We start from the raw sequence: 24642 nt of genomic DNA, 5'->3' as shown, positions 1-24642 counted from the left end.
TAATTGCATGTTTTAAAACATATATTGCTCTCTGAATATGAGAGTGATGCAAGGTTGGGGTGATGGTGCAGTAATTCATCTTGCTATTAGTCAATAACTGTATGTGTGTTTCTGTTTCTCTTGTCCTCATCTGACCTCCGTTGTCACAGACTGGATTCCACTCCTGAAAGCTTGCAGCCTCATATGTCCACTTGCGTCTCAATAATCTCCATTTGCTGGATTAAAGGAGTCATGATGTACAGAAAAAAAGTCCCGAGCACTCCTAACTAACACTAGTCATGAAAAATCTTTGTTACAGATTTTGTTTTTGCAGAGGAAAAAACCAAGGAGGCAAAGAAGGACACATAAAGATACTAGAACACGTCCACATGTTATATTAGTCCTGGTATATTATTGCTTGTCAGAGGGCGCCATCTACCTGTAGAGCTGAAAAACTATAAAACTACATCAGGCAGCATGCTTTCAACTTCTGGTGAGAAGGTTTTGTGTCTCAGTTTCCGGTTAGATTTATTTTTCAGTTGCATATTTCCCATTATTAATATACATTGTAATATTTTATTTTTTCTTTCTTTTAATGAATTATGCAAAGCAAAAGCACCTTGAACTGCCCTGATGTATAAAATGTGTCATACAAATAAACTTGCCTTTTAGGTCATTAAATGTTGACAACAATACCAAGACAAATTCATTGTATATTTATTGATTACCTGCTTAGCAATAATTCCGATTCTGGTTGATTGTGGCGTTTTTATTCTGAAATAACGACCGGAACTTGGGTTTTTTTCTATGTCTGACTTGACTCGTGTCTAAAAGTGAAAGCAAAATGAACCTGGAGTTGAAGGGGAATACCACCGATCTAAACGCCACTTTTTCTGTCTGATACTAGCAGATAAACACCTGAAAGCAGAGAAACACAAGAAAAATACCGACAAACATGACGGACTTCTCTACAATTTACAAACTCTCTCTGGTTGCAGTCGCCTGCTTCGTCCAAGGTAAGTTGGGATATTTCTTTCGATACTTTTTGCTCTGCAGTGCTGCCAAACTACACGAAACAGACGAGTTTCGTGCTTAAAAGTATATCTAATGTTATAGGCCAAAGCCAGATGTAGCTTGTTCTCGTTTAATGAAATAATTAACCCAGACTCCGCCAGAAAATGGGCATAGTTAGGGTTAACTCTCATATCGTTTATTGCAGCATATTTGGCGGATATTAAATATTTTTGCAACAGATTTTGCATTCACATAGGAGTCATACATCATTTCGGCAAAATCCAAACATAGAAAAACAGCTGTCTATTATAATTTGGGATGAAAGTGTACAAAACAACTTGAACTTGAGAGATTTCAGACTATTAAAAAAAGAGTAAATTGTTGTTATTTTTCAACTATATGTATGCCGAATTTTGCATAAGACCCATTCACGTCGGAAAATATCTTAAGTAATGTCTTAGCAATATATACATTTCCTATTTAACGTTGGTGAACCTAAAATCGCGGTATATTTAAAGGGTGTTTGGAGTGAAGCGTTCAGGGGGGCGTAGTGCATGGCGCCCTCTCGTGGCCGAAAAACTGTTATTACACCCAGCGTCTACTGCTCACGGTGTTTTAATTAATGAATCGATTAATACAACAAAAATTCATAAATGACACATAAATAACATATAGCGAGATAACAAAAGTTGGAAATATAATCGGAACTTTCTGAGAAAATATTGCCCATTTTCTCAGACATCTTGTTCCAAGCTCGTATACATTTACATGAAAAATCAGGAGAATAAACTGGATATAAGAGGAGAACAAAATGATGGAACCTACAAAAATGATAAAAGTGTATCACCCCTCCCAGTCTTTCAAAATGTCACATTTAGAAATCCTGTAGGGAAACAACAGCCGCAATTTTAATGGTTGCCCAAGAGATCACAGTTTTACTTTTATTTTCAACTGCCAGAGTTTTTTTATATTCCCCTCAGGCCTTATGTAGCATGTAGCACTCAGTGCTATAGTCATAATACCCTCTATACTTTGTTTTGTTGTTTTTTTTTACTTGGTGTTTAATTCCTTTTTGTGTGTTTTACACTCTCCCTTGCTATTATAACACACCTTATTTAAGGATCTATAGTAGGTCTGTAATAAAAAAGAAGTTTTGAAAGATAAACTTCAAAGCTGAATTCTGATTCATGGTAAATACTGGAGTGTCTCACTGGTAAATAGAAATTTCTAGGAACTATATATATTTATTTAATGTTTATTTGTATAGGGACAAGTATATAGCATGAACTTATGCCACATACTGCTGCATCTATAGTCTAAGCAATGCCTGTCCCTAGATGGGCTTTTAAAATACATAAAACTCAACAGTAAAATACAAATAAAACTGCACAAGACTCAACAATACATATGCACACATTACAAAACGAAACTGAACAACAAAGTTCATGCAAAGCGGCACAAAACACAAACAGCTCAAACAAACATACCACAAAAATTTCATAAAACAACAACCAACAGTACAATATAACCTTCAGTGTTTCACAATGGTTTTTTATCGATTGCTGATATATTGTTAAATCTTTTTTCTAAAGCCTGCAGCAGCAGCTGTCCGGTGATGGAGTGCTGGTTTGTGCAGGAGAAAGCAGGTCGAGGAGGAGGATTAACTGCAGCTACGACCCAAGAAAAATCCCTGCTTTACATCGGGACAGACGCTCACAGCCAGAGTACTAAAACCCAACAGGCTCCGTCCGACATCGACCCCGACAGAGTCTACTTTGTTACCGGTTAGTTCAAAATGAGTGACACACTGAACAGGATGTGTAACTGCACATTTATTTAGATGTGTGAGAGAGTGATGCATGGTGCCTTCTGTATATATGGGTAATATTTTTGCATGCATGTATGTAGAGCTGCAACAATTAATCGGTTAGTCAATCGACATAAAATTTTAGTATTTTGATAATGGACTAATCATTTTAAGTCATTTTAAGAAAAAAATTCTTGGGTTTTAGTTTCTTAAATGAATATACTTTCTGTTTTCTATGACAGTAAATTGAATATCTTTGGGTTGTGGACTGTTGATTGGGGGGGAAGCCATTTAAGGTTACATCTTGGGCTTTTGGACATTTTTCACCATTTTATGACAGTTTAAAGACTAAACGACTAATAGATAAATTCAGGAAATAATCTCCATATTTATTGATAATGAAAATAATCACTAGTTGCAGCCCTACATGTGTATGCGTCCATGCTCTCTGCTGTTCATTGTGTGTAGATACAGTAAGTGTGGCAAATGTGTTTTCAGAAGCAGCATTCTTACTGGAAGGTAATTTATAAGCCTCCACAGATATATAAGTGCTAATGATCAATTAAAATCATTACTATACCTGAGTATTATTTCACCTTTTTAGTAGCCTATTTCCTTCAGACTTGCATGCATTTGCCCCTGGTTCACCCCTAATATGACCACAGTGCAAACTGCCTTGCTAAAGACATCCATTACAATAGTTATTGAAAGATCTTTATTCAGTTTCTCCACTGACTTTCCCTACTGGAAGTGTGTTTGTCTAAACTTCAAGCTACAATTGTTTTTCTCTGATATATTTCATTGTGGGGGCAAAAAGTAAAGGAGATAACTTGATGTCTTGATGTTGATTGTTTTTTAATCAAGTACTGCACTCAAATGCAGCTGATATGTACTCTCTTCATTCTCTATTGTTTTCTCTGTGAATTTTTATTGATAGAGTCATTTACTCAAACATCTATAGTTTAGATTTCTTTGCTTATCATAGCTTTAGCAATATAAATATGGCTTTTACCTCATTTATTTATTTACTTGTTTGATTTTCTTCCAGGCTTGAACTTGAATTTGTCAGCTAGGGCTTCTACACTTGATGAGATATTTATCAGAAATTACTTTGTTGAAAAGAAAAAAAAAAGTATTGTGATTTCGGCTGGACTCGAGAAGAGGAATGTTGCGGTTATGGTTGATCATAACCCAAAGTACAAAGTGAACATGTGTGAACTTTCTGCATACTTTTTCGTATTACAATGTGTACATATAACCGTTCTGACTCCTGTGTCCTCAGACCCAGCCGCCACTCTCTGCCACCACTCTCTCAACCCTCCCAGAGGCTCTGTGAAGAAGCCCCAGTGTGAGATCAACCCCTTCCTGCCGCAGATCTCCACCCTCAAATGGGTCGCTCCGCTCACAGACTCTGCCGTCAGCCCCAAATACCTGCAAGCTGATTGGTTTTCAACAGCCATTCAGGGGCTCAACCAACAGCTGGGTGTTTCCAGCATCATGCGTGCTCCGACAGCAACCAAAGAGTACAACGGTAATGATCAAGATGGTGAAGAATTCATGATTTTTATCTCATCTCAGATAGAAGTGGTAGTTTAAATTTATCTTCCTCACTGTCTCTTTCCTCAGTGATCCTGAGTGTGACCAGTAAAACAGTCTCGGTGCAGTCTAGACTCGGGGAACCGGTGCTGCTGGACTGCGGCTTCTGGGTCGACCCCTCCTCGCCTCTATCTGGGTCTGGTTTCGCCGTCGAGTGGCGCTACCAGTTCAGAGGCGATGGACGACTGGTTCTGGCTTACGACGGCAAGGCAGACCGTTTGGCTGATACACAAGAGGAAGGGGCCACGCTGGACTTTGACAGTTTGCACGAGAAGGGAAATGCATCCCTGATCCTGCAGGAGGCTCAAGTGCGTCACTCTGGGACGTACATCTGTACGGTGTATCTGCCGTACCTTCTGGCTCAGGTGGCGGTGGAGCTTGACATTGTAGGTGAGGGAAAAGATTGTGCGTTTTGTTGTGTGATCAGAAGACAAACTTGCACGCTTTAAAATGGTAATTTCTAGATTATTTTTCTCATTCTGATCCTTTTCTTTGACCACATGGAAATATTCTCTCCCTGAAGCATTAATGCAAGTCTAGAGGTGCTTAACAGGGGAACTCATGTCCTTGTCCATGATGGCATTCATACTCTTTCAGACATTATCTCTTTCTTTAGTATCTGGTTTCAAGGGACACTGAAATAAACCAATTAGTTGAGAGCACATAATAAACTAAACAGCCTCAGAAAAAAGATTAATAAGCTCCTTCACTCTTTTCCCTTCTACCCAGAACCCCCATCCCTGTCCATCCACCCCTCCCCTCTGCCCATCTCTGTTCCCGGCCAGACTTTGACTGTCCAGTGTGACGCATCCGGCTTTGCCCCTCTCTCCCTGGAGCTGAGCTGGGAGTTCAAAGATGCCGATGGGAAATCCAGGCCTCTGGGATCCGGCAGCGTAACAGGCCACAGGCAGGCCTGGGATGGCACCTTCAGCCAGAGCACCCGGCTGGAGCTCGACACATCCAAGCTGGACCTGGGCAGAGGAGGAGAGGTCACCTGTGTGGGTGTCCATCCCGGAGGCACGAGACGGGCCAGCGTGACCCTCAATGTCATTGGTAATGTGGCAGATACGGTTGTTTTTTTAAAAAAAGGCATTAAATGATTTATCAAGCTGTTTTGGCAACAACACAGAAAGAAAAGTTGTGTTTTAGAGATGATTAGGCTGTGACATTAAAGAAAAAAGTTTTTCTTTATTAAGTGTTGAGGTAAAAAAGTCCATCAAGATGCTAAATATTATAATTCATATTTTACTTCAAGCCCTGAGGACAAATAAGACTTAATTCGGTATGTTTAAGAGCTGCTGGCCAAGGTTTCAATGGGTGAATTAGAGAAGGGAGATATATCAATATACAACTGTTACTGTGATATGAGACCAGGTATTATTTGGGATTTTGGTTATTATGATATATTGTAGCTTAAATGTTGTCTTGTATTGTATTTTCCTGGTTTTAAAGTTTGCATTACACTTAAGTGATTCAGTTTACTGAATGTATTTGACTGTGTTAACTGAGTTTAATGAACAGTGAATAACTCTACCTGCTTGGTTGTCATATCCAATGAAGTGTTTTTTCCTTCCCTGGGTTTGGATTACATTCAGGGCTGCAACTACTGATTATTTTCATTATTGATTAACCTGTCGATTATTTACTCAATCGATTGGTCGTGTAGTCTATATAATAATAGAAAATAGTGAAAAATTGCTGTTTCCCAAAGCTCAAGTTGACATCCTCAAATGTTTTCTCTTTCCCCAAACAGCAACACATCCAAAAGATATTCAGTTTACTATCATAGAAGACTAAAGAAACCAGAAAATTTGAGGAGCTGGAATCAGAATTTGGATATTTTTTCTTAAAAAACGATTAATCAATCATCAAAATAGTTGGTGATTAATTTTCTGTCGATCAATTACTTGACTAATCATTGCGCCTCTTATTACATATAATACTATGTTACATACAACACATATGAAAGCATCAGCAGCCATAGACTAAATATCATAGTTTTATAAATTTAAAGGTATTTAGTCGAAAATGCATCTTATATGACTTTGACATATACTTGAGATGACTGGTATTCAACTATATCAACCATATACTGTATAGCTAAGGGTTAGTAAAACATGAGTAGCAAAACGCATCTTCTTTTAAATTCTAATTTTATTTGAGATAAGGGAATCTTAACACTTTTGTGCAGTATTAAATGTTGGCAGTAATCAGAATTTTGTCCTTTTGTGAAATTGTTATATAAATTGTTTTATCAAGCTTGACAAAAGTGGATAAATTAAGACTTCTGTCTTTTGTCTTCTCAGGGTTCAGCACTCCGTCCATTGAGGACTCAATGGCAATGGTTGGTGTGGCGCTGGTGCTCTACGGTCTCATCAAGTTTGTCTCTTGGACCTTCACCGGCTCAGGTAGCAAATAATACAAAATCAATAACCAGAAAAATGTTATGATAATAAGTCATGAATTTATTAATGTTCTGCACATATCTAATCATTTCAAACTTCAAGAAGGCTTGATGCATTATTATTTACATAAAATATTTAGTATGGGTTAATATGTTGTACTATTTAAAGAAGATGCAGTAAGATATTTCAAGCATAGTGTTGATTTAATTTCTTTATCTAATTGTTGTATTTTGTTTCACTGTATTTAGGCTCAGATGAGGCTGACAAAAAAGACAAGGTAACTTTTCTTTTTCAAATACTAATAGTCAAAATGTTTACATAGATGTTCATTTTGTTCCTTTTTTTAATTATATAATTTTATAACACTGCAGCTGCTCCTTTGTGTTTCTCCTCTCAATAATAACTTTCAACTTGTTCCACTTGCAGTAAGAGAAGTAAAGAAGCGAAAGAAGCCAACTGTTGTGAAACCGCAACACTGAACCACCTAACCTGTCTGCTTTGATATCTGGGTGGAGTTTTTGCAGTGATTGTTCACTTGTTCATGCAGACAATTATGTCATTTTTTTTACAGCTTGTTGCATAGTGGTAAATCTTTATATACTTTTACTTTTGAGTTGTTGTTTTTCACAGATCCATAGGGAAACTTGCTTGTGCTCATACTTCTTCCATTCTTGCTCAAATAGTAATGCTAATCCAAACATACCTGTTATGATATTACTTTGATCCTTTCTTCTTTAAAGGGATATAGCTGTGATATCATACTGGCCTTCTACTGTTTACTTGCTTGTTTTGTTTAAAGGGAAACTTCAGTATTTTTCAACCTGGACCCTATTTTCCCATCTTTTTGTGTCTAAGTGACTTATAGGGACAAAAAATTTTGAAATTGGTCCAGTACTGAGTGAGAGCACTGCAGCCGGCAATGTAATCCAACGGGGCAATAGCGCCCCCCCAATGTACGTCCACTAAAAGTGTTTATTTTTGCCACTGACAGGCCCAGATTGTTTTAAGTGTCTGACAACGTTATGAAGAGGACCATACAGAGAAAAAAGAGAAGTATTTCTTAACCTTTCACTTGATCCGGTCTGTTTGTTGTTGTGTCTAACCAAATCTTGCTCAAGGAGAAGTCTCATTCTGAAATCCTGTGAGAGTTGAGTTGTTACAGAGTTGGAGAGAGAAGTGCTGGGAGGAGTTTGTTGTGTTGGAGTACAGAAAGTGTAGTTTAGTTCTATTCGAACGATTTCCAAATGGCTGAATATGTAGCTGATTTCGACAGCAACTCAACTATCGCAGGATTTCAGAATGAGACTTATCTTTGGGTGAGACTTGGTTAGACACGATAACAAACAGACCGGATTAAGCAAAAGATTAAGAAAAAAGTTTTATTTCTCTGTACGGTCCTCTCCATAATGTTGTCAGACACTTATAATAACAATCTGAGCCTGTCAGTGGCAAAAACAAACACTTTTAGTGGACGTACGTTGATGGGGAGCAGTTGCCTGCTGCAGCTCTCTCACTCAGTACTGCACCAATTTCAAAATTTGTTGTCCTCATTAATCACTGAGACACAAAATGATGGGAAAATAGGGTCCAGGTTGAAAAGTTTTCCTATCGAATTTCCCTTTTTAAAGTATCTTGTCACAAACACTGGAAAAGATCCAGAAACTTGATGAAATTTTGAATTGTGTTGAAAAATCAGCTTCGATAAGGAGGTGTAAATGCTTTCATATGATGCATATAAGTAAAAAAATAAGTATAAAATAATAATAATAAAATAGGTAAAAAATACGAAACAATGAACTTTGAAGGAATAGAAAGAGTTGAGCCCTGTGAGAGGCTGAATATTTTATTTTACTGATCCTGGACAGAAAAAACAATGTTTGACTAAACTGTCCAAACCCACAAACTGAATCCTGTTTTTGTAAATACAGAGAATATAATGTATGTACAGTATATTCTGACAATTTTTTTATATATGTGTATGTGTGTCATGAGGACATTCACAGCGCATGTTACTTTATTTTATTTGTATATTGTCCAAACTGTGGTAGGAATGAAGCTCTCACTCAGATACTTCATTTGAGGTGTTGTGAAGGAGGAAATGTGAAGGAAATGGTACAAACAGAGCACACAATTCCACTAGGAGAAAATCCAAAAGATGTGTCAGAGTTTAAAAACCATAATTGGTTACTGCTTTTTTAGGGGAGTAAAAACATTTCTTAAAGCGTGCTGCCGGTTTCCTGTTTGCTAATGAGTGTCTTGTTCATCACACCTGTGGGTCACATTGTTGGTCAAATCGTCTGAAAATGCTCACATGTACATTGATGATAGGATCATAACGGGGATATGGGAGTATTTTCACAGACTGTTATGAATGTGATATTTTTTCTTGCTGTCAAGTCTACAAGGATGACTTTTTTTTCTAAATAAACCCTTCATGATGACCTGACTGTTGATTTTGATGTAAAATGTAAGCTAGCATTAATGAGAATGTTTGACTTACGCTGTCTTTTTCGGAATAAAACTACATGGTAAATGTAGAGTTTTGCTTTGGAGTATTATTAATGAATCCTAGTCAAAACATGTAAGATTCTCATCAGGAAGATAGTAATACATAGAAATTAAAGAAGGGATAAAACAATTGGTTATAATTAATGATAAAGATTTAAAATTATTGATTAATAAATGTAAATATTAGGGTTGGGAGATTATAACTAATTTCAATTTTAAATTAAATTAATTGCAAAATATGTTTTTTTTTTCAAGTGGTATTTCACATTTTTGATATTTCACATTTGAATTGTAAATTTTATTGCTATAGTTAAATCATCTACATTTTGTGGTAGTTGTATTTTTCTCTTACTTTGTATATGTAATTGTCTTTTCTCTTTTTCTTTTTTTTTGACTTTTAACCACCAAAACAAGGGAAATTCCCAGTATGTGTTAGGCTAACTTGACAATAAAGCAGTTTCTGATTCTAATTCTGATTTTTTTTTGTTTTACTTTTTATATTTGTTTTGAAAATTGATAATATTTTTAATGCTTGAACTCAAGTGTATGTATGTAGGAATCTTTTTTTTATATTGTCATTACTTAATATCAATTATGATGTTTAATATTATAACATTAATTTTGTATGTTTGTATTCATATTCATATAATAATAATGATCATTATTATTATTATTTATGTAATGCCTGAATGTTTGTAGTTTTACAATATCGCTTTAATATATCGACGTATTCAACGGGAGCATGTCAACCAATAGCAAACGACGTTACTCAACGGCGAGCATCTATCAACCAATCAGAGGCATTGACGCTGAAAGGAGCTGAGCGGGTACATTTTCGATCTCGAGTCAACCACATAGCCGAAGCGATGAGCATTGTTTTGGTAAACAGAAAGTGTATGTGATTAAAAGTAAGATTATGTAGAGCTCATCGGATTTGTGCGTCTAGCTAGCGACATAGTAACAAACGGTACGCGGGCTTTTTTTCTCTGGTTCGCCTTTTTTGTTACTTAGCAAAGTCACAGCGCTAACTAGCTAGCTAATGCTAATGCCAGCTAACTAACTCAGAAATTAAACGATGCATTGTGGAACATTGTTTTGACGTCAAACAGCTCATAAACAAAAAGGTCGGTATATGTTTGAGTGTGTTATGATGTGTGACAGTGTTGACATTTCTTTCTTAACGATTGATTATGTGTTTTTTTGTATTTCTAATCTGTCTGAAATATATGTGTCATCAAGCTTCACAGTTTTAGTTTCACTTTATACATTTACAGGGAAGCGCCCGTATTGTTGTCTGACTGTAAGTTTCAGTTCTTACAGCACAGACAAGACAATGTTGATGTTAAATGGCTTCTTTACTTGCTCATCAGTGAAGCAGCAGTATTAAAGCATCATATGGCAAATTTCCTGAACATATGATCATGCTTCTCTGTGTTTTTTCCAAGTCTGACAATAGTCAGGTACCCAAACGAACACTTAAACAGTTTTTTCTTGCTGTAATCATTCCTCCTGTTCATACAGACCATTAGAAGATCCCTTCACTTAAGAGATGGGGGACAAAATCCACAGTTCAGTGTATCTGAAGTTAATATGAAGCCTCAGCCGTCCAACCTAGTCAAATCGAGGCAAAGCAACTTTATTTATATAGCACGTTTCGCACCAGTGCAACACAGTGTGCATTACAGTAAATAAAAAATAACTATAATAAAATAACTATTAAAACAGTCAAATGAAAAATGTATATAGACACACATGTAAAAGCACAATAGAAATTACAAGACAGTTGTAAACACATAAAACACATCTAGTAGTAAAAGCTGAGGTCTAAGTTAGTGTTCAGTTAAAGGCTTTGGGGAACAGGTGAGTTTTCAGTCCTCAAGTAGATATCTTTCAATGTTTTCAGACATGTCTTTTTAGTGCCAAAGTCCCTCTTTTTGCTCTGTTCTTTTATCTATTTTTATGGAAAGCACTTTGAATTGCCTCTGTGTATGAAATGTGATATATAAATAAACTTGCTTGCTCTTTTTGTTACTATAGTTCCACTACAGCACAACAGGGAAACACAAAGAAGGAATTTGATGCTAAAAAGACTGTCAATGTGGCAGATATCTACTTGATATGACTAACTCAGACTGCTGAAGCCTCATATAAGCTTCAGGTAAACCTTTAAATGCATTTTTTTGCTCAAACCGACTGAACATATCCGTGGCTCTGATCAAAATCCTCCTTGTTTGTATTTTCTGAAAGCAGAAACACCTGACATTTTGGGTGACGGTGGCCCCCGCCTCGATGGCGGATAAGATCATAGTTCTTGATGATGATGAAGAGGAGACTCCTCAACCCTCTTGCTCTGCCTCCACCTCGTCTCCTAAGGTTCAGGTCAAAAAGGTCTCGCAGCTCAAAGCTCAACAGCCTGTCCCTACCCACATCACCCAGTCACCTTTTGCCTCAGCGACGAAGCAAGCGCATGTTCTGCAGGCAGAGAATCAGAGGTTGTTCACTGAGGTGAGTTTACATTTAAGGCACAAGCTGACTGTCTCATCCATTGGTCAAAGTAGCTGGTCATCTCTGAAACCCACTATCTTTTGTTACTTCTCTGCAAACCATCTAGATCATTTAGTCCTGCAACAACACAACAAATGTACATGTGCAGCCCAAATTATCCTAACGTTTGGCTGGTAGCTGTGGTAATCTCTCAACCTGGTGACATTTGTGATATTTTATAATAATGTAAATTAATACGTGCTGGAATTAAAAGCTCCTTTTTGAAGAAAGTCCTATTGACATTTTCACCAAGCAAGCTGTCACCGTGCAGCCTTTCTCATAAGCGAGGTCGAATTCCAATGTGACGTTGCCCTTTTACTTTTTATAGCGTCGATCTTTGCTCCCAGCACTTTTGCAGATGTGCAAGACGACCGTCTTCAAGGATAGGTTCGGGTTTTTTCAAATCTGTCTTAATACAATACGGATGTGCCGTTATGTGGAAATCGATCTTGGTTGCTGTAATAACTCCTACTCTACATACTGACCCCGACGCTATTCTCTCCAAATGTCCCTACACTGTAAGAAATGGGGGTCAAAATCTGCAGCCCTTGTTCTGTGCAAATATGCATGGGGAGGTTCAGCAGGACACTAACGACGCTTCAGCACCTTCATTTAGCTAAACCGAGTTAGTTGAAGTTAAAACCTGTTTAGAGTGAAATTCCATATTTTTGTTCCTCCAGAACGTTCCTTCCAAAGCTGCGGCGGAGTGATACATCCTGGTATTCACGAGTAGATTTGTTGCCGGAACCGGCGTTTTACTGGCATGTCACAGATTGAACCATGTCCAGTCTTGTCTGGAGGACATAAAAGTTGGAGCGTGTTGTTACCAAAATATCAGCGTCCAAAAACACTGACTTCAAAAATGCTTCAGCTCTCAAGTCTGAAGAAGAAAAAATATCCCATAAAGGCCACCACTAGCAGAATGTGTCCCTCTGCTACAACTCGGCGAGGAACTTCAGTCTGCGGAAACAAACGACTTTTATAGCTTCAGCCAAACTTTGGGATGCATATTTCCATAGAACGAGGGATGCGGATTTTTGCCCCCCATTTCTTACAGTGTAGGCCAATTTCCACGTACATAATGGCACATCAATACTGTATAAGACAGACTTTAAAAAACCTGAACTTATCCTTTCAGCTATTGATATCAGTCTTAAGACAAGAGTGTTGATATTGGCAATACACTGAAACCGAAGGTGAACAGGAAAAACCTGAATCACGATGTCCTGTTGCTGTGTGTGTGTTCTTATAAACGTTTTGCCTTCCTCACCCCACGCCCTCCTTCATCTGTCATCTGTCATCTTTCTCCCCTGTGCCGATCCTGATCATACGCTCCACTTTGTCTCCTCATCCCCCTTGTTTTCTTTTCTCCTCCCTCCCAGTTCGTGGAGCACTGCTCAGCTCTCACCAAGGACTGCCCCGAGGTCTTGACCTTCCTCCAAACCAAGCATGACAAGGCCTCCCCTGACTATCTGTCATCCGTGGAGTTCAGGAACGCCTTGGGGCGATGTTTGACTCGTGCTCAGGCCAACCGTTCCAAAACCTTTGTCTACATCAACGAACTGTGCACCATACTCAGGCAGCATGCAGCCAAGAAGAGGCAGATCCTCACCAAGGTTGAGCCTGGGCCTTCTACCTCAACATCAAATTCTTGCCCCTCTACCTCTGTTGTGCTCAAAAGCGAAGACAAGACTAAAGTTAAGGCGGATCAGGAGGAAGAAGAGGGGAAGCCAGAAGATGAGCAACCTTCCACCTCAGGGCCGCAGGAGAACGATAAAGAGGAGCAACAGGTAGCAGAGAAAAAGGCAAAGAGGGCATCCAGGAAACAGGTTAGTGTTGAACACTAGTGGGTGTGACCTTTAGATAATTCAGCTGCTGATTATAATCTTTATATGTTTTGTTGTTTGGCACTTATCAAAAGTTGCTTCAGTGTTTATGAAGTGCTGTTCATATAAGAACAGAAGAGAAAATCACATTAGAAAGGAAAAAGTATAGCAGATGCATACAGATAAATAGCAGATTAATAAAGGCAATCAATAAATATGCATAAATAAAACTTGACTTGGTACATAACGTTGTAGTCAGGTTGATATAAAGGAAAGGTCAAATGATATCTGAGCTCTTACACACAACATTCTGACATGTTTCATTCAGTTCACTGCAGTAAATGTGCTTGTGATGGATTTCTTTTATCCTCATAAGGCTGAAACTAACGATTCGTTTAGATTTATTTCGATCATTATTAATTCATCTGCTGATTGTTTTGCTCGATTAATCGTTTTGTCTTTGAAATCATTTTTAAAACTGCTTGTTATAGGTTCTTGTTTTGTCTGATCAACAGTCCAGAATCCAAAGATATTTAATTTACTATCATTTATGACACAGAAAAGCTTCACATCCTCACATGTGAGAATCTGAAACCAGTAAATGTTTTGCATTTGTGCTTAAAAAAATCCTTAAAACAATTATTACATCATTAAAATAGTAGATTTGTTTTCTGTTGGTCGTCTGATCGACTGATAGTTGCAGCTCTTGGTCTCATAAATGCATCAGACTTTGAGCTGTAATGCTGTTAATATGTCACCACACTATTAACATCAACATCAATATTTACAGATTTTTCCTTCAGTATCTGTACAGTTTCAAACTGTAGCAGATCCAGGCCTGCAGACTCTGAAAATGACACAACAAAGTCTCATATGACTAATCGAAATGTGTTTCATGTTTCTATACACACTGAAATGCAAGTGTCTCCTCTTCTTTTTGCTTTCACTCTAAAGATACAGCTTGTAAAAAAAAAAAAAAACAATACCGGGGCCGTACGCTTAAACTCTGCCCATCTGCTCCCAATCGTCTCTCAGATAGCGTACCTGGAGAACCTGCTGAAGGTGTACAACGACGAGATCCGCCGCCTGCAGCAGGCTGACCTGAGTTTAGACGACCTGGGAGCTGAGGACTCCTCGTACATCCAGGAGCACAAGCTTAAACGCAAGGTGAGAAAATGCGGTCACAAATTTAAAGCTGTCGAAAGACTCTTCACGCCTGGTTGTGTGACGGCGGGTTCACGCTTCTCCCCTCGCTAACGCTTCTCCTCTTCCAGATGATGAAGATTTACGAAAAGCTGTGTGAGCTTAAGGGCTGCAACACGTTAACAGGCCGAGTCATCGAGCAGAGGATCGGTTACAGCGGCACTCGATATCCTGAGATCAACAGGAAGGTGAGCTGGCTGTTTTATAAGTGTCCCTGATTGGTGTAACTGGGTCAATGCGTGTTTATGTAATCTGGGTCTGAACGTTAACACAGGTGACAATAATTATAATATCATCAGTGTATTTAGATGTCAAGTTACTGTAACCTTGTAGCAATTCTTTAGTAGATATTAGCGATGACTTCTACCGCTCTCAGCCATAAACAGCTCCTCTTGATGTAGAGTTCAACTTCATACAATGACTTTACATGAGCTGATAAATCCTCATCATGATCATCCTCATCATCCTCATCATCTCACATGTTGAATCATCAGTTTAAAAACATTTACAGTGCAAAACACAGAATAACAGAACTTGAAAAAGTTGAAAGAAAGTAGCACAGTTAGTGGTTGTCGTCGTAGTTTTTTGTGCATTTCTATATAACAGAAAAACAACACACACAGGATGTAACACAAAGATATCACTATATGTCTGCAGAGGAGATATGGACTGTGGTTAGGGTCTCAGGGGGTTGCAGTAGTAGAGTTATTTGATTTGGTACTACTATGATTGTTCACACGGCCATATGCTTCAGTTTTTCATAAAATAAATCCAGTACAAGTCAGTAATGAAGAGTCAAAATAAACAGAGAGCAAATACTGCAGAATTCTGTATTACTGTGCCGTTGAGAGTCAATGTGATATCCTCCCGACCCCGTGCCCTCCCTCCTTTCAGATCGAGCGTTTCATCAACAGTCCCGAGGCCCAGAGGAACCCTCCGGATTACCAAGACATCCTCCAGCAGGTGCTGCGCGTCAACGAGCGACACAACCTTTGCCTGAGCAGAAAGCAGCTGAACCAGATCGCCCAGGAGGCCTTCAGAGAGACCGGGAGCCAAATGCAAGAGAGACGTCACCTGGACCTGGTGTACAACTTTGGCTCACATCTCACTGACCACTACAAGCCCGGTAATAGCCTGATATAGTCACTCTGACCGGGAGCTACTTTAAAATGACTCTTTACTTATATTTGGAACAGTTTGAGCTTAAAGTGAGTAAATATATAGTGAATACACCACACTGAACCTTTATTTTCTTTGGACAAAAGAGAACAAACCTTTAAGGACCTTTGCAGCTCACAAGCTCAAAGTTAAACTAATGGAAAATAGTCCGATTCAAGGGTTTGGAATTGTTGACACGTTGACGTTTATTTTGGCCTGGCAAAAAACAAAGACACAGTAAAATGGTAGTTACTGAAAAGCTGTAGGCTTAAGTAACAACTAATTAAGGCTGCAACCAATGATTTCATTATCAATTAATCTGCAGATTCTTTTCTCAGTGTGTCTATTAATCGATTGGTCTAGAAGACACGGTGTTGTCTTCAATTTGCTTGTTTCGTCTGACTAATCGTCTAAAATGTTAACATATTAGATTAACTGTCACATATAAGCAGAAAAAACTGCAAATCTTCACTCTTGAGAAGCTTGAACAATCAAATATTTGGCATTTTTGCTTAAAAAAAAATGACTGAAACGGTTAATCGATTATCAAAATAGATTGATTAATCAACTTGTCGTCACAGCTCCACAACTAATTGTGCCTACACATTTTCAGTCGCTCACTACAGCAGCTCAATAAATTTTCTTTGGATACTTAATTCAGATTTTGACTTTATTCATAACTTGTTCTAAGATCTACCAAGTCTCTACAGTTTAGAGCCTTTGATTAAAAATTCAATATTTAAAAACATACGTAACACGAAACTGTTTGACTTTACAATCATCCACCTCTCATCTCACACTCATTTATCGTCCTCCCTCTAAAGCCACAGACCCGGCGCTGTCGGACTCCTCGCTGCTGCGGAAGCTGCGGTCGAACAGAGAAGTGGCCATGTCCCACCTGGAGGAAGTCATCAACAAGTACGCTGTGAAACAGGAGGACACGGAGGAGCAGGAGAGGACCAAACGACAGGAGAAAAACAGCAAAGAGAAAGAGGTGTGAGAACGATCACAGGCGTCTTCTGCTGTCAGAGATTCACATGTTTTTTTTTTGGTTCTTCCACGTCTGCTCGTATATATGTATGAAACTAATGTTCCTATCAGCACGTGAATGCGCTGTAGTGGCAGAATTTTCTCAACGATATTATATAACTTGTATAAAAATAACAGGCAACATCTTTTATAAAAAAATGGGATAAAACTCATAAAAACACAGTTACGGTCCTTCAAGCAGCAAGAACACAGCCACCGCTGATCAGGATGTGAAAATAGGACGTTGAAATGTATCATTTTTCTGACAGTTCTGTTATTTTTCTCTCTCCCTCCTCTTCCTCCTCTTCCTCTCTCCCTGGCTATCCGGGCCGCCACACATCGTGCTTTCAGGGCAACAAACCAGAAAAGCGAGAAGGCACTAAAGGGGTGAATGGAGTGGCGGAGGAGGAGGAACAACAACAACAAGAAGAAGAAGAGGAAGAAGAAGAGGAGGAGGAGGAGGATGACGATGAAGATGATGAATCATCAGATCCAGACATAGAAGAGGAGATCCAGGCCAGCACCCAGCAGGACGGACCAGGTTAGAACGGAGATGTAGTTTCAATCAGAGCTGCAACGACTAGTCGATCGACGGAAAATGAATAAAATATTTTGATATTGGATGAATCATCGTGTCCAAATGATCTGATTCTTCTTTAGTCTTCTATGACAGTAAACTGAAATATATTTGGGCGGGACAAAACAAGACATTTGAGGTCGTCGTGTTGGGTTCTGGGAGGAAATGATGACATTTTTCACTATTCTCTGACATTTTACGGACCGAGCAATTAATCGAGAAAATAATCGACCTGATTAATCGATAATGAAAATAATTGTTTAACTAGTTTTGCTGGTAAATCCAGTTTTGGTTTTCCTGCCACTGTCAACAATGACGACTACATATTTCTGAAACATTGTTTTGAAACATGTTTCCTGTTTCCTAAATCCTGCTGTAGGTGTAAAAAAATCTGTTGTAACCGTAAACTTGCGATTGACATGAAGCTGCAGTTTGAGAACATTACTTGAGGAACAATATTAGTAATATAATATTATGGATGTGTCCAATCAGCGTCCCCAAGTCTTTTTTGCATAATGATACATGAAAATCTGGCTAATTATTATTATTATGAGGTTGCAGTTTGGAAATTTCTCTCACGTAATTGTGTAATATATGTGTTTGTCTGTAGATGAGCACATCAGTGTCTTCTAACATGACAACTTGTATCATAGACTTAATATTGAGATGACGACATGCACATAATCTAAGCTTTTATGGGTTATGAGAAAGTTTTACAAAACTAAACGGTAATAAATTACCTTGTCTGTTATTTGAGGTGTGTATTTAAGTTCTTCTTGGGCCTTTATCGCAGCGAGGTTGACTCATCCAAGTGTGTTTTAACCCCTCAAAGCAGCAGCTGGAAATGATTTCATAATTCACATTATGCAAAGAGACTTTTACAAAGTTTAGTAGGGCCGAGCTCGTTATGAAGGTGTTGAAATGACACACATGAGAAATGCATACCTGCATATGTAATGATGAAAACAGAATCCTTTAGGGACGATTGTTTAAACCGTCGTCCAGTAACCAGAGTTTATATTGACCGCTTGTATCATCGACAGTTACGCTCATACGAGGGTTGGTAGAGACGAGCAGAAAATATTTCCTCACGTTAATATTCCTCTTTTTATAGACGATGACGAGAACGAGGAAGACGACAGTAACGAGTCGGAGCGAGCGGGTGACGACGCCAACCAGGACAAACAGTCAGGCGAGTTGTCGGGACGCGTTTCCGCGGGGGGTGAAGGAAGCGTGAAAGATGAGGATAAAGAGCCGGTCACCACCGAACTCAGTCCTCTCTCTGATGAAAGCAAGTCCCGCATCTCTCCGCTGTCTGACATGTCCTCCCCTAGAGACAGCCCCAGCCAATCAGAGCCCGTGCAGACGGACGACCAGACGCTGTTGTCTAACGGTAACCTTGCGGGAGTAGAGGAGCTGGTGGATTCCTCCAGTCAAGTTTCCGTCATGCTGGTAAGCACCAGCGAAGTCGCCAAGGACCCCGCGGACGTCTCCCCGGTAGCAGCCAACGGGGTTTCTTTACCCCCGCTACCGCCAGTGATCGTAGAAATGTGTGACACTCAGACCACCAACGGCACGTCGCCTCCACCGAGCCCCAGAACTACGAGGGGCCGGAAGAGGAAGAGGGAAGAAATTACACAAGAGAAGTCCCACAAAACGAAGCACATCATCATCCACGACAGGTAAGGCTCGCTGGGGTTAGATTAGGACTGCGTGTCACGGAGGATATGTATAAATTTAATAAATATCGGATCAGATACAACAAAGATAATCAATGCCTCAGTGTCACTCATTCTAATATCGCAGGAACAACAGGATGAATCGGTATGAATACGCATATGAGAGAACAGAATAAACGATTGTTCCTCTTTTTCACTCCCCGTGTTTTTCTTTCTTCCTCTATCCCGCTCGACATCCCCCGTCTTCTTCCCTCCTCAGTGAGGTAGACATCCCTCTGGATATGGGTGTGTTTAGCTGCAATTCTCCACAGCAGGCAGAGTCCACCCGAGCAGACACTCCAACCCAGGAACTGGTCAGCAGTTCACAGTCGACTCCGCCTCCCAAGAAAAACAAGGTGAGGACACGTAGATGTAGAGCTGCAACGATTAGTTGATTAATCAGTGAGTTGATTCACAGAAAATTAATTGCCAACTATTAAAGATTCATCATTCTTAGTTTTTTTTTTTTTAAGAAAAAATGCAAGAATTGTCTGGTTCTTGCTTCTTAAATGTGAATATTTTCTGGTTTATTTAGTCCTTTATGACAGTAAACTGAATATTTTTGGTTTTTGGACTGTTGGTTGAGACTAAACAAGACATCTTAGGTTGCGTTTTGGGGCTTTGGGAAATGGTGATCGACATTTTTCACCATTGTCTGACATTTTATAGATCAAACGACTAATTGATTAATCTAGAAAATAACTGACAGATTAATCAATAATGAAAGTAATGGTTAGTTGCAGCCCTACATAGATGGTAAATGAAGATCCGGGGTATGAATGGTCAAATGGCTTTGCATTTATAAAGATTATCTTGGTATAAATGTATAAATGTCACGATAACACACCTCCTAACTGCGCCACTGTCTGTGTTTCCAGGTCAACGTGGCCACCCAGTGTGACCCGGATGAGATCATCGTCCTGTCCGACTCAGAGTGACCTTTGACCTCTCACTGCACTGCAGGATTCTACCACATCACTCCTTGTTGTCTAACAAAAAAAAAAAAATTTCCCAAATATAAAATTGTGAAAGTGCTGATTATTAAAATCTGAACAATATAAGATTTAGCAAACTATTTGAGCTACAGAGACATGCCGCTTGATTACATGAAACCAAACAAAAGCCAAGACACGTGTTTTTGTAAAGGACTTCGGTGGATTAAACAGCTGAAACAGGACAAATTTTCTCTAAGCAGAGAAACATGGCCGACGTCGACGACTTCTCTCTCGCTTTTGGATGCAGAAACGACGTCGTCCGAGACCTTTCGGGGTGACACGAGCAGCCGAACATCCGTTGCCGTGTTTCCCGCCTTTCAGTGCAACACTACTAACGCTGCTGTCGTCAAGTTGGTAGAAGCATAGAAATGTTTTTCTTTTTTTTTTTTTTTTTTTGCTGCTCTTCATACGGAGCAAAAGAACATCTCCTCTCTCGGGATGACGGTCCCTCGACTGGTTTAACTCAGACACCAGTGCCTGAAAACATAGAACTGCGGAGTCGGACGTTTTCCCCCCCCAAAACCTGGCGAGAGAAGATTTAGTTTTCAGACACTTGACTGGAGGGAGCTGCTTCAGCTCGCCGCCAGTTTGTTTACATTTTTATATTTACATTATATTTACATTTTTTTCACAAAGGACAGGGAAGTGGTGGTCTGTATAAAAGGAATTTTTTTTGAGATGGCATTATTTTACATGCTGTTGCTATTTATGATGTGTGTTGTGAGTGAGTGAGGTGATTACTGCAGCGGTGATGATGGCGTACATTGACATTTCTTTAAATTTTTAAATGTTTCCTTTTACATTTTTATTTGTAGGTTTAAAATAAAAGTAAGAAGCTTTCTTCATTCAGATCTGTGGCTGCTGCAGACGAGCCAGATAGTAATCAGTTTGAATGAATAAGTTGACATGACTAATACACACATATTTAAAGGATAAGGCTGCCGATATTTTGTCAGTCAACAAATCCAATGGAAAGACTAAAACCTAACGATGAATTGATCCTACTAACGTTGTCTGTGTAGCCGAAGCCTGATATGTCTTTTTCCTGAGTTGTACGGAAGATTTAAAACGCCTAAATGAGAATTAATCCAAGACAAATGTGAAATACAATATATATTAATGCAAAAAAACATTGCATGTCTTTTTACTTTATGTCTGGTTGATTTGTTTTCATTTAGGCATTTAAAGTCTTCTACGCCATTGTTGTCCAGAAATGATTAAAAACACATCGGTGAGCCATGCTGTTGCTCTGGGTGACAAGTCCCTTCATTACCAAGAACACACACACACTGTATTTTATTTTGAGTCGACACATACACCGCCCTGCTGCTGTAAATACTCACTAGAACACATGATGTGTGTTAATCCGCAGCAGAAAATAGTTCCCGACAAATGTCTCCTGTTTAAAGGATAAAGCTGGTGATTCTTATTGTCAGCAAATCTGATGTGTAGAGCCAAACCAATAATGAAATTATCAATTTACAAGTATTGTGTGTATATTCAACGCCTGATATATCTTATTCCTCTGTGTCGTTGACCTCTAAAACTATAAAAAAAATAAAAATAAAACAGGTCAATGAGCCGCACCGCTGCACTAGGTGACGTGTTTTTAATCGGTTTTGGACAACAGAGGTCTACAGCACAGAGGAATAAGACATATCAGGCTTTGGATACACACACAATACTTGTTGGTTTGATTCTGCACATGAGATTTGTTGACAATAAGAAAAATATAGAAAATAACCAGTTTTATCCTTTAAGTAACATTTTCTACCACAGTGCCCAGCTGTTTTAGGAAATTACTGAGCCTTTAAAATCTTTTGAAAGATTTACATCTTTAGTAGGAACTAATGTGGGTTTAGTGCCACAGATATGAACAGTGTAGGTATGTACTGTATTTAGAAACACATTGCAGGTTTTAGTCTTTTCATGGGATTTGTTGACACGAGGGAGATATACAATAACGCCAGCCTTATCCTCAAACGTAGCTATTGCACAAAAATGTATTTTTATTTTTTTTTTTGTGATTCTGAAATGTCTCAAAGAGAACGAAAGGACACACTGTTGATATTGAAATATGTTCTTTAATGCATCTCGAACAGGGTTACTGTATGACACTGATGAATTCTACCTGTGCCTCTATCCAGCTCAGATAACTACATTCATTCATCTGACACACACAAGTATTTACTTAAATCCAAACCATGTTACTGCCTGTCAGATCAAGTCTTATGGAAGAACAGTGAGATTAATGACTCACATGGTCCCAACTTTTTATTTATTTAAAGATCCTTAACACCACAGTGGAGGAACAAAATCTTCCAAAAAAAAAAAAAAAAAAAAAAGCTTAACAGTTTTGGTTTCATGAACAATGTACTATGATTCACTTTGAGACAAATAATTATTAATTTACAGCTTTTACATTTTTATTCACTCTTAGAGCAGCAATGGGTTTTTTTTATTATTATTATTATTAAAAGAAATCTGCAACGATTTTGAGCATTTTAATGATTATGAGATTAAGTTTTTTTTAAAAGCAAAAACAACATTTGATAATTGCAGGTTCTCAAAAGTAAGAATTTTCTGCTTTTTGCTTCAGTGAATTGAATAGCTTTTGTTTTAAGACTGTTAGTCGGATAAAACAAGACATTTGACGATGTTAGTCGCAGCTTTAGTTCCCTCCTGTTGATAAACGGGGTATTCAGATCAATTTAGCTCTCTGCTGTGTTTAGAATAAAGTCTGTGTCTTATTTTTAGTTGTGATATGCAGCGCTGCACTTAAGATTTTCAGTATTTAGTGAATGACCGATATTGCATCCTTATTGTTAAGTCTATGCATCACTGGTCCCCAGATAACAGCACTGGTAGGTTGATGTAAGTCTGAACCCTCAGGTGAAAGGAAATTTCTCAACTTTTTGTCTTTATAACACTCCCCGTTTTTGTTGTTTTGTTTTTTTTTCATCCTGTATCCCATTTTTATGTAACGTCACTACCACAGACTGTATATAAAGATATATTTATATATCTATTATATATATTTATATACAGTCTATGGTTGCTACGCAGATGAATGGATGTTTTGGGGTAAATGCTCTTAACTAGGATGTCAACATGAAATGTAGTTATATTAGCTGAGATCTCTCAGGAGATCCATCTTCCACTGTGATTTTTTCTTTTTCATTTTTGATAAATAAAAATACTTTTTGTTACATACAGACTTTGTGTTGCTGATTTAAAACATTTTTTCGTACTGTGTGTGTGTGTTTGTGTATTTCTGCACTGCAAAGGCTGCAGTTCTGTTATCCAGACAGTTAATATTGTAATTTCAGAACCAACAGTTGGTAGAAATTCTCACAAATTCCACTGTTTTGACCCACAAAGTTCATTTATAGTTGTTGTTTTGTTGCTGCAATGCAACAAAACGACACTGATGAACAGTTTTAATGTTGCTTCTGCATATCTGTCATTTTCTCCAAATATTGAGGCATTTAGACTCTACAGCAACTCGTTCCAGGTACTAATCAGACCTCTGAAAGCAGACGGTACCTGTCCAGTTCAGACTGGTAAAGGCTGATTTGATTACTTAATTTGGCCAAAACAATTAGTTCTTAATCTTAAAGTTTAACATACTGTTGATTTTCAGTCACTCATGTGGGTCTTCATGAAACTTTTGAGGCTTTTTCAACTTTTGGGCAAAACTTTATTAGCAGGTGCACTATAAAAATATTGAACATCAGCATATTAGCTATCAATTATCTCGGGACAAAAATATCAGTATGACTTAGTTCGGCATTGTGTTGCTTTGTAAGTAAACACAATTTAGCCTTTTTTTTGTCTTTAGATCTTCTCAAAGCAGGAGGAGCTCTGTCACCAAGCAGGTGACCCAACCTGCATAAATTAGCAGCGAAAACAAACTGAAGACCATAAATCAAACGGTCATGACTCCACTTTGAAAAAAAAAAAAGTACACGTCAGTGCACATCTTTGCCTTTTGAAACTGTGGCACTTTGATTTATGTTGTTTGTGGCTGGACAATAGATGTGTACATGTTACTTCTGCGTTGTGTTACAGTAAATAACAGTCACAGGCTACTCTGAAACAAAACCAGGTGGTGGTTTTGGTAGTTTTTAGTACTTACATCTGTGTTTAAAAAGTGAAAATGTGATAACGGTCTCTCAATAATAACAAAAAGTAAGATTTATTTATATTTTTTAAGATCTGAAAAGAGATTAAAGACCAACAAAGTCAGTTATTTGCACCAAATAATTTATTAATCCATTATT

At 38.3% G+C, this 24642-nt stretch overlaps 2 protein-coding genes across 4 annotated transcripts; both read left to right on the top strand.

Annotated features, from left to right (window-relative positions):
• Positions 1-782: 782 nt before the first annotated feature.
• Positions 783-9338, top strand: tapbp.1 (TAP binding protein (tapasin), tandem duplicate 1). Its single transcript, XM_044335989.1, has 8 exons — positions 783-995; positions 2586-2777; positions 4083-4331; positions 4427-4786; positions 5126-5449; positions 6703-6804; positions 7050-7078; positions 7228-9338. Exons 1-8 carry the CDS (start codon positions 935-937, stop codon positions 7228-7230), a joined length of 1320 nt encoding a protein of 439 aa, XP_044191924.1. The 5' UTR covers positions 783-934; the 3' UTR covers positions 7231-9338.
• Positions 9339-10083: 745 nt separating this feature from the next.
• On the top strand, positions 10084-23570 carry daxx (death-domain associated protein). 3 transcript variants are annotated; one of them, XM_044336279.1, is made up of 11 exons: positions 10084-10433; positions 11560-11814; positions 13236-13682; positions 14715-14846; positions 14954-15070; positions 15777-16008; positions 16865-17034; positions 17421-17610; positions 18761-19328; positions 19585-19720; positions 20243-23570. In XM_044336279.1, exons 2-11 carry the CDS (start codon positions 11599-11601, stop codon positions 20300-20302), a joined length of 2268 nt encoding a protein of 755 aa, XP_044192214.1. In that variant the 5' UTR covers positions 10084-10433; positions 11560-11598; the 3' UTR covers positions 20303-23570. The 3 variants fall into 3 exon arrangements, with proteins under 3 accessions (XP_044192214.1, XP_044192215.1, XP_044192216.1); XM_044336280.1 differs by having other exon boundaries at positions 10117-10433; positions 11557-11814; XM_044336281.1 differs by lacking the exon at positions 10084-10433 and adding an exon at positions 11446-11467.
• The last annotated feature ends 1072 nt before the right edge of the window (positions 23571-24642 follow it).

The sequence above is a fragment of the Thunnus albacares genome, chromosome 19 (genome assembly GCF_914725855.1).
Source record: "Thunnus albacares chromosome 19, fThuAlb1.1, whole genome shotgun sequence".
Lineage (NCBI taxonomy): Eukaryota > Metazoa > Chordata > Actinopteri > Scombriformes > Scombridae > Thunnus > Thunnus albacares.
This window is presented reverse-complemented; position numbering and strand designations above follow the sequence as displayed.

What these genes read in the sequence shown, in the direction of transcription:
- daxx (XM_044336279.1), top strand. Translation starts at nt 11,599, where the DNA reads ATGGCGGATAAGATCATAGTTCTTGATGATGATGAAGAGGAGACTCCT. An exon ending in CACTGACCACTACAAGCCCG is followed by an intron (nt 16,009 to 16,864) that starts GTAATAGCCTGA and finishes CTCCCTCTAAAG; the next exon opens with CCACAGACCCGGCGCTGTCG. An exon ending in AAAACAGCAAAGAGAAAGAG is followed by an intron (nt 17,035 to 17,420) that starts GTGTGAGAACGA and finishes TCGTGCTTTCAG; the next exon opens with GGCAACAAACCAGAAAAGCG.
- tapbp.1 (XM_044335989.1), top strand. Translation starts at nt 935, where the DNA reads ATGACGGACTTCTCTACAATTTACAAACTCTCTCTGGTTGCAGTCGCC. An exon ending in CAGAGTCTACTTTGTTACCG is followed by an intron (nt 2,778 to 4,082) that starts GTTAGTTCAAAA and finishes CTGTGTCCTCAG; the next exon opens with ACCCAGCCGCCACTCTCTGC. An exon ending in TTGGACCTTCACCGGCTCAG is followed by an intron (nt 6,805 to 7,049) that starts GTAGCAAATAAT and finishes CACTGTATTTAG; the next exon opens with GCTCAGATGAGGCTGACAAA.